At 43.3% G+C, this 10,473-nt stretch overlaps 1 protein-coding gene across 1 annotated transcript; it reads left to right on the top strand.

The window, feature by feature from the left end:
* Window positions 1–265: 265 nt before the first annotated feature.
* On the top strand, window positions 266–2,662 carry LOC149071094 (heat shock protein 70 B2-like). The gene has a single exon (XM_089248219.1). The coding sequence runs from the start codon at window positions 384–386 to the stop codon at window positions 2,220–2,222; it is 1,839 nt and encodes a 612-aa protein (XP_089104345.1). The 5' UTR covers window positions 266–383; the 3' UTR covers window positions 2,223–2,662.
* Window positions 2,663–10,473: the final 7,811 nt, after the last annotated feature.

Consider the following 10,473-nt stretch of genomic DNA (forward strand, 5'->3'; position numbering starts at 1 on the left):
AGAATGAATGCGAAGAGTTAGAAGTTAAAAATTTCCTGTAGTTACCAGGACGATTTGAGCTGAGTATTTTTCTTCTTTTTAATCCTGCTTTATCATTCTTTCCTTTCTGGACGATGATAAAATCCATATTGACAAACGTATACTTTTATCTAAATTTTCCTTTACCACTGTACAGATATTAGTCAATACCAGCGATAGCACGCGTTTAAAGTTCGTCCAAGTAAGAACAACAAAACAAACGAGTTCTGCAAATGCGATCACAAAGTTATAAAATCTTATTTTAAAAGTTGCTGGAAATAACAACAGTCTCTCTCTCCCTCCCTCTCTCTCTCTCTCTCTCTCTCATTTCGGTGTTCGAGTTCAATATTAACGTAGATAGCAGCATGGCACCGGCTATTGGTATCGACCTCGGAACGACATACTCTTGCGTAGGAGTATTTCAACATGGAAAAATAGAAATCATCGCCAACGAGCAAGGTAGCAGAACAACGCCAAGCTACGTTGCATTCGAAGGAGATGTGAGGATGATCGGTGACGCGGCCAAGACACAAGCTGCCGTGAATCCATCAAATACCGTATTCGACGTCAAAAGGTTGATTGGGCGGCATTACGAAGATCCGCAAATCCAGGAAGACTTGAGGCAGTGGCCTTTCAAAGTGGTTGATCGTGATGGAAAACCTATCGTTTGTGTCGAGTACGAAGGCATACAGAAATATTACCACCCGGAGCAGATTAGCGCTATGGTCCTCAGCAAGATGAAACAGACCGCTGAGGCATATCTCGGTGAGAAAATTACGGATGCTGTTATAACCGTCCCCACTTACTTCAACGGAGGCCAGAGACAGGCCACGAAAGACGCCGGGGAGGTCGCTGGACTCAACGTGCTCAGAGTCATCAACGAGCCGACCGCCGCTGCTCTTGCCTACGGATTAGACAGAGACATTCAGACACCCAGGAATGTTTTGGTTTTCGACCTCGGAGGTGGAACCTTCGACGTAGTGGTGATGACGATCGACAAGGGGCCAGTGTTCCGTGTAATAGCTGCAACGGGCAACACGCATCTTGGGGGTGAAGATTTCGATAGCAGGTTGGTAAATCATTTTGTAGAAGAATTCAGACGACTTCGTGGTAAAGACATACGCAAAAATCGTAAAGCTTTACAACGCCTTCGCACAGCGTGCGAATGGGCCAAGAGACGGCTCTCGTGTCTTCCCGAAGCAGACATTGATGTCGATGCTTTGATCGAAGGAATCGATTACCGTACTAAGATACGCGGGGCGAAATTCGAAGAACTATGCTCGGATCTGTTTGAGGAAGTCATGAAATGTGTCGCAAAGACCATGAATGACGCCAAGATGAAAAAATCAGACATTGATGACGTATTACTCGTAGGTGGTTCATCCAGAATTCTGAAGATACAAAACATGTTGAAGAAATTCTTCAATGGCAAAGACCTGTGCATGTCAATAAATCCTGAAGAAGCAGTAGCCTACGGCGCTGCCGTAGAGGCCGCTCTCCGTACTAACGATCCTAGTAAAAATATTCAAGATGTACAATTGATTGACGTGACACCCCTGTCACTCGGTATCGAAGTCTTAGGTGGTTTGATGAGTGTTGTAATCGAACGAAACTCGACGATACCATGCAGCGTATTTAAAATGTTCACTACAGTCGAGGATGACCAGGAGGCCGTGAAATTTTTCGTATACGAAGGGGAGCGCGCCGCGGTCGAAGAAAATTATCTCCTCGGTGTTTTCCGTCTCGAAGGAATAAAGAAAGCACCAAGAGGTGTCCCAAAATTTAAAGTCACATTTGAGTTGGACGTGAGTGGGATTCTCAAAGTTTCCGCCATCGAAGAAGGTACGGAAAACTCTCAAGGTGTGACGGTAACGTGCGACAAGAGGAATCTCACAGCCGCACAAATCAAACGTATGCTAGATGAAGCCAAAAGATTCGAAGCTAAAGATCGTGAGTACAGTGAGCGAATCACCGCTAGAAACGATTTAGAATGTTTAACGAATTCAATCCAGACGGAAGTCGAATCCGCTAGTGATGCTAGAATAATTTCTGTGTCCGAGATGGAAATTGTTAAAGAGCATTGCGATTCCGTTGTCAAATGGATGGAAGACAATAAGTTCGCCGATAAAGATGAGATCCAGAGGAAACAAAGCGAATTGCAATCCAGTCTATCACCGATCATTTGGAAGATACGGCTTCAATGACTGGTCGGTGTCTCATCTTCTCCATAAAATAGTGATAACTCAATGTTTTCTTTATTTTGACTATAACTAATGAACTATGATCGAACCAATTATTTCTCGTAAAGAACAATGTCGTCCAACTCAAATTGACCATCACTAGTTGTAGCCTGTTCTTCTCGTTTCTACATAAAGTCGATATTCTCAACCGAATTATTCCATGTTGAATTCTAAAAATAGTTTATATGCAATTAATATTCAACTATGCACTCTTTCGATCGAACATATCTCCCACCCCCAGAGACTAATTCCCCATATTTTCTGGGGTAGGCCGTATCTTCACGCAATTTCGACCATCAAGATTTTTTTGTAAAGATGTCCCGTTTTATTAAAAAAGAGTATTTTAATTTTTATTCTGTACTAGCTGATACCCGTCGTACGTTGCCCGCCCCGTAAAAAATTAATATATGTATAGCTTATTAATTATTTCTTAATCAAAAAAATTTCTGCATCAAGTAAGAAAAAATTACTTTTATTTTTAAATATTATAATTAAAAACTTCAGGCAATCGCTTGTGGATAATACACGATATGTTTTGTTTTTCCATCTGGTGTGTAGATGTACGAATTTTTGGGATTTCCAACACACGAACAGGCGACGAAAAGCTGTCCGTGAGAATTTCAGGGCTCAAGTAGGTTGATACCTGCCACTGCTAACGACTGGCCTCGCGCTTTGTTGATTGTCATGGCAAAAGCTAAACGAATCGGGAACTGTAATCGCTTGAAAGTGAATGGCATTTCTTCAGTGATAATTGGGATACGTGGAATGAAGACGTCTTCTCCTTTGGCACATGCAGTTAGAATCGTTGCTTCGATGATGTAATTGTGCAATTTCTTCACGCAGAGTCTGCTGCCATTGCAGAGTCTCGGTGTCTCCAAAATTCTTAAAAGCATTATAGGTGCTCCGACTTTGAGGGTCAAATTGTGTGGTGGCACATCCGCAATATCCAAAGAGTTCAGAAATTCTGCAGGATACAGAACTGTTTCCGCTGAGTCTGTGATAGTGTCAACCGATTTGTAAGATGTGGAGTCCCGGAATAATTTTTAGGATTTTTTTCGATGATCTTGTTCACACTGTCATTTTTCGATGCCGGAATCGGTCTCTCACAAAGCCACTCATGGTTTCGGTGATTTTGTTGGATGTTTGGGAAGACTTTGTCTCCAAGTTCTTGAACTGAATTTAACAACTGGCAAAATCCATTTGGGAAAGTAATCAGTCAAGTGCTTGGGTCTACGGGAATTCTTCCATTGCCAAGTTTGATCAACTGATGTAAAAATGATAGCAGTGCTGAGTCATTTTGCAGTTGAACTCGCATATTTTTGGATGATAATAATTTTTTAACTTCGTGCCAGAGTGTTGATGATTTGAGGCAAGCATTGAGTTGATCAGCTGGTGTTGAACATTTTTATTCCCAGCTTTGTCGTCGTAGTTGTTGTTCTCTGTTGTTAGTGACGTCATACATCCAGCTTGTGCAGCGAATATTATTCAAACGTCTTTAAAGCATTTTTTAAATTGAAACTATAACTTTACGATGGGCGGTTGATGAGATAAAGGCCGCATTAGCACTTACAGGACACCCTGTATATAGGCTAGCAGAAATACCCGGCGCTTCCCGGGTTTCCTTCAATTACTGGGAGGATTGGAAATGTGACAAACCGTTATAAATGAATAAACTGTTATAATAACAGAATTAAAGGTGTGAAAAACCATTGTAAAGGCATATATTCCCGTCTGAAACGCATTGTTTGAAACCACGGTAACCAAAGTAAACGTTCCGAAAGTAATTGTTGAGGCCCCAAAACCATTGTTGCCCGACAGTTTTTCGCCCATTTCGGGCATTTGCCCAGCTCTGCCGAACTTTTAAAGTAGCCTACGGTTCAATCCCGGACCTGTTTGGTATATGTGCAAAATCTGGCGACGATCGGTCTAAAACTGTAGATTTGTATAAAGAACATACATACATACATACTTTCACAACCACTGATTAAAGTTTTTCACACTAAAATAGACAGACACAAATGGTATGTAATGTATGTAATGTATGTAATTTAGTACGAAGCTGTCCTCTGTTTTGCACGACGTCATACCCTTTGTTCGAAAAAAGCGTGTTTGTACATCACACCCTCTATGGTTCACGGATAGCGTGCGGAACCTTTATCTTGAAAAGAAAAGAGCATTCAGAGAGTATAAAAGTGGACGAGGTGACCTATCATTGTTTACTGATAAAAGAAGACTGTTGAAGAAAGCGATAAGGGATAGTAAAAAGCAAGTTGAATCTAGGTTGGCAGATAACATTGGCTCTGACCCAAAATCATTTTTTCGATAGGTCAATAATGGATGTAAGGGACAGTTGGCCCCCTCTCGATAGGAGGCTCAAAAGTAGAGAGCAATGTAGGCATGTGTAGTGCTTTCAATGACTTTTTCGCGTCGGTTTTTAATGGAGATAATGATATTCGATATACGGGTGTTGCATGGGGTAATAAAACGCTCAACGATATTCAAGTTGAAGACGTGGAGGTCCTAAATCTTCTAAGAAATGTATGTGCAAGCAAAGCACCAGGACCAGATGATATCTATCCCAGGGTTCTCAGGGAAGGTGCTAATGAATTGTTGGGGCCAGTCGCACAGATATACAGGAGTAGTGTTGCTGAGGGTATCGTCCCGAGAGATTGGAAACTGGCTAACGTTGTTCCGATATTTAAGAAGGGTAGTAGAGAAGTGGTGTCTAATTATCGTCCAGTGAGTTTGACGAGCTCCCTCTCGAAAATTTTGGAAATTATCATCAAAAGGCAGTTTGTGAAGTGGATAGACGAGAATAATGTATTGTCGGATAATCAGCATGGGTTCAGGAAGGGGAAGTCATGTGTAACTAACCTCCTTTGCTTCTATGATTACGTGACTAAGGCTTTGGGTAAGAGCAAAAATGTCGACGTTGTTTACCTTGATTTCCAGAAGGCATTCGATCGGGTCCAACATGGCAAACTCTTGAAGCGTTTACACGAGATTGGAATAGGGGGCAACTTGCTGAATTGGATAGAATCGTGGTTAAGAGATAGGTCGCAACGAGTTATGGTGAACGGGGAATTCTCTGGTTGGACAGACGTCACAAGTGGAGTTCCTCAGGGAAGTGTCCTTGGCCCCATACTTTTTTCACTTTTTATCGACAAACTCGATCAGGGTATCGATGGAATTACTAGCAAATTCGCAGATGATGTGAAACTAATGGGGGTAATCGGAAATGAAAGCGATAGGGAGTTGCTCCAGACCAACTTAAACAAGATTGCAGCATGGGCAAATGAATGGAGCATGACGTTTAGCGTAGATAAGTGCATGGTCGCTCATTTTGGTTCGAACAACCCACGGTTCTCTTACGAGTTGAATGGTGTCACTATCCCGGATGCAACTAGAGTCACCGATTTGGGAATTCTCATTGACGAGCGACTTAAGTTTTCTGAACATTGTTCAGCGGTTGTCAAAAAATCGAATAGAATGCTTGGTCTCATTTTCAAAAAGGTCTCTTCGCGTTCTCCTAAAGTCATTCTTCCGCTTTTTCGAGGCTTAGTTCGTCCTCGACTGGAGTATGCTGTAAGGTTTTGGAGACCATACCTACAGAGGGACATAGACTTGGTTGAAGGGGGTGCAGAGAAGAGCTACGCGTGTCCTTATTGGCACACGGGGCTTGAGGTATGAAGAGAGACTTCATTTTTTGAATATGTTTACACTGGATGAACGCAGGTGTCGAGGAGATATGATCGAAGTGTTCAAAATTTTCAATGGGATGGATAGGATGGACCATGAACTTTTAGTACACCGCCAATCGACTGCTTTTACAAGGGGACACCAGTATCGATTGGTGAGGGACAATGCAAGGCTATGGTGTCGCAGGGAATTTTTCTCTAATAGGGTTGTTAATAAATGGAATAGCTTACCCCCGGAGGTAGTAAATTGTAACACAATTGACACGTTTAAAAAGAAATACGATAAACATGTTGGGGTAAATCGAGAAGCTATCCATTCTTAGAATAAGACAACCATAAGTATTCTTTATGGGCATTGTATAATATTTTATCATGTGTATATATTGTTTGTAATTTGTGTTAATTGCATTTTTAATTGGGTTGCTGTATTTTTGAAACATATGACAACCATATTTTTATGGGCATCTTTTTATCAGCCACCTCGTTGGGCATTTTGCCTGTTGTGGCGTTGTATTTGTATTTGTATTTGTATGACTCCCGATTTTTCTCTATGACTTGTACTCCTTATGACAAACAAATATTATAATGACTGATATATATCAGTCATTATAATATAAAATCACAAACTCGAAAAGGGCCTGTTTCCGAGCAACCGAAATTAGTGACGATCTTATGTTACGGAAATGGGTGACGTTTTTAAGTGACGGAAATCTGTTACGTTTTTGTGTTACGGAAGTCGGTTACGATTTTGGGTCAAGTTTTCATTTAACTCTAGCATATATCGGGACTATGTCATATACATGTACCGAGAGGCTCCCACATTCTACAGCAGGGTCCCTAGGCCGGAATTTAGATGGCGATCTCCCAAACCAGCTTTTCAAGGGACCCTCTGTGGTTAATATAGTGTAAAAAATCAAGAAGTGATAAGAATCGTTCCGGCCCCTGTGGGGGTCATGCCGAGAGATATGTATATGTATAATTTACATATAACACCAGTGCTCTCAACACACAGGGTCGGGTACCCGGGGGGGGGGAATTGCACGTATACCTTCATAGAGAAGTTAAACGTTTTCATTTTCAGAGGCCCTTGATAGATCTCATTGTTTTCTTGCTGCTTTAACGTTGATAAATTTGCGATAGCGGAAGCCCAAGATATATCGAGTCTGAGGGGCCCCCCCATAAAATTTGCGAATTTCGGTCACGAAACTTCCAAGTCGGGGGCCCCATGTTTACAGGTTTGATTTTGGGGGCCCTGGATTTTATTCGTTGGTAAAACGAAGACAAATGAAAATTTTTCATGGCACTCGCTACGGGGGATGACCGACAAGCTTCCAAGTCGGGGGCCCCATGTTTACAGGTTTCATTTTGGAGGCCCTGGATGAATCTCATTCTTTTCTGTTGTAGAATTTGCAACAGCGGAAGCCCTAGATAAAGCCAGTCTAAGGCCTCACTAAAGGTATGCGAATTGGTGTCCCGGGTAATTGCTTGGGGCCTTGGATTTTATTCGTTTGTAAAACGAATACAAATGAAAATTTTTATGGCACTCGTAGTGAGGGATTACCGACAAACTTCCAAGTCGGGGGCCCCCCGTGTTTACAGATCTCATTCTTTTCTGTTGTAGAATTTGTAACAGCGGAAGCCCTAGATAAAGCCAGTCTGAGGCCTCACTAAAATTATGCGAATTGGTGTCCCGGGTAATTGCTTGGGGTCCTGGATTTTATTCGTTGGTAAAACAAATACAAATGAAAATTTTTTATGGCACTCGCAGTGGGGGATGACCGACAAGCTTTCAAGTCAGGGGCCCAGTGTTTACAGGTTTCATTCCGGGGGCTCTGTATAAATCTCATTCTTTTCTGTTGCAGAATTTGCAACAGCGGAAGCCCGAGATAAAGCCAGTCTGGATTCCCCACTAAAAATCTGTGTATTGTGTCCCCGCTACTGGATATGGGGCTCTGGCTTTTATTCGTTAGTAAAACGAATACACTCGCAGGGGGGGGGGATTACCGACAAACTTCCAAGTCGGGGGGCCCCATGATTACAGGTTTCATTTTGGGGGCCCTGAATGAATTCTTTTCTGTTGTGGAATTTGCAACAGCGGAAGCCCGAGATAAAGCCAGTCTGAGGCCTCACTAAAAATATGCGAATTGGTGTCCCGGGTAATTGGTTGGGGCCCTGGATTTTATTCGTTGGTGAAACGAATACAAATGAAAATTTTTCATGGCACTCGCTACGGGGGATGACCGACAAGCTTCCAAGTCGGGGGCCCCGTGTATACAGGTTTCATTCTGGGGGCCCTGGATAAATCTCATTCTTTTCTGTTGTAGAATTTGCAACAGCAGAAGCCCGAGTTAAATCCAGTCTGGGGCCCCACTAAAGGTATGCGAATTGGTTTCCCGGGTAATTGGTTGGGGCCCTGGATTTTATTCGTTTGTAAAACGAATACAAATGAAAATTTTTCATGGCACTCGCAGCAAGGGACGACCGACAAGCTTCCAAGTCGGGGGCCCCATGTTTATAGGTTTCATTTTGGGGGGCCCTGAATGAATTCTTTTCTGTTGTGGAATTTGCTTCGCTTGGCCTCCTAGACATATTACGATTCAAGTATACACTAGAGCCAACGAGAATAACTTATAATCATCTTTATTTACACAGACGACTAAACCAGAGCGCCCGACATCTCTCATGTCCAACCTTGTATATCTTCGGCTCCATGGCCTTTTCACCCGATCCGATTATTGTACATCACTTCATTTCACTTCCGACACATCCCCTCTTTTATGTTTATTTTTTTCATAAAAATGACTCTAGTTTATAGTGTCAGTGAGCGGATAGTGCTGGGGCTTCCGCACCACACGACCGTATCGTGTTGCTCTGATGGGGACGGATGTTTGCTCTCCTGACGACTCTCCAGTTGGCCTACTCGGCGTGGTGTCGTCATCCGGAACTGTTGCACCAACGGGTGGAAGCTCTACAATTCCTGGATCCGATTCTGAACCAGGCTCGGGGCGTTCAGTCCTGTTCAGGTGGAACTGATTTCTTCTCACAGATCCCCTTGGAGTCTTGATGATGAAAGATCTTGGGGTATCTGCTCTGCGCTCGATTTCGCCCCACGTCTTCATGTCCGCTACCCACACTGTGTCTCCTACATTCAGCTGCTCTTGAGTGCGGACACCGTGGGGATTATCGTAATTTTTCTTCTGCTTCTCAATCCTTGCCTTCTCTTTCCCCCTTAAGCGATCTTCGCCGAGTTGGCAAGGCTTTAGCAGATGTGGGTAAATCGGAACCGTTGTTCTAAGGCGACGCCCCTTCAGCAACTGAGCTGGACTATACCCATTCTCCAATGGCGTGTTTCTGTACTGAAGCAGTGCTAGGTATGGATCTGAATTTTTCTTCATCAGCCCTTTGGCCACCTTGACCATGGATTCGATGAATTCGTTTGCTTGAGGAAATCTTGGACTTGACGTCACGTGCTCAAATCCATACGTCCGTGCAAATTCTTGGAATTGGGAGTTTCTCACTTTCTCGAATTGGCCCCCGTTGTCACTGCGTACCTTCTTCGGAATGCCATGACGGGCAAAGATCGATTTGCAGTGCTCAATAACATTCGCTGAAGTGAGCGAGTTCAACAACGCGCACTCTGGGTACCGAGAGTAGTAATCAGCGAGTAGCAAATACCATTTCCCGTTAAACTTGAACAAATCAATGGCCACCATTTCCCATGGTCTAGAAGGGAAGTCTGTCGGAATTAGTGGATCATGCCTGTTGCTCCTATTCTGACAACACACAGCGCACTTCTTGATCCTGTCTTCAATTTGCGTTGACAGACCGGGCCACCAAACACACTCTCTCGCAAGGGCACGACACTTGTTCACTCCCAAGTGACCACAATGAAGTCGTTCTAGAATGTCTTGCTGTAAGACTGGTGGTATCACAAGGTGACTGTTTCGTAGCAGTAAGTCATCCTCGATGAACAGCTCGTCCTTGACGTAGAAGTAGGGTAATTCTGCTTGGCTCAATGTCTTCTTATCTGGCCAGGTGCCAGCGATGAAAGAAATTATCTTCGAGATCGTGACATCTTTTTTCTGTCCATCTTTGATCTCTAATAGCCTAGCCTCCGAAGCAGGAAGCGTAGAGATGACAAGTCTCACGTAGGCCTTTGTCTCTTCCTCCAATTCACCGGAGTTGTCACTTTCAAGAGGGGCTCTTGAGAGGGCGTCTGCTGCTAAGAGCTGTTTACCTGGATTGTATGAGATTGTGAATGAATATCTCATCATCAGTAGCCTGAAGCGTTGTAAACGAGGTGTTAATTCATCCAGTTTCTTCGTTGAAAATATGGGCACGAGAGGTTTGTGATCGGTCTCAAGACGCACTTCCAGTCCCATAATGAAGTCTTCAAATTTCTCACAAGCCCAAGTGAGTGCTTTTAAGTGGAGCGCGATTTTAGCCGTCCGCTATCATCCGGCAACTCTAGCTTATTCTTCATCCCCAAATCATACACTGAAAATGACGTATGCGCT

Source organism: Pholcus phalangioides, unplaced genomic scaffold, assembly GCF_987345545.1.
Source record: "Pholcus phalangioides strain wild (caught in Gottingen) unplaced genomic scaffold, Ppha-v1.0 ptg000019l_1, whole genome shotgun sequence".
In the NCBI taxonomy this organism is placed as follows: Eukaryota; Metazoa; Arthropoda; class Arachnida; order Araneae; family Pholcidae; genus Pholcus; species Pholcus phalangioides.

What these genes read in the sequence shown, in the direction of transcription:
- LOC149071094 (XM_089248219.1), top strand. Translation starts at nt 384, where the DNA reads ATGGCACCGGCTATTGGTATCGACCTCGGAACGACATACTCTTGCGTA.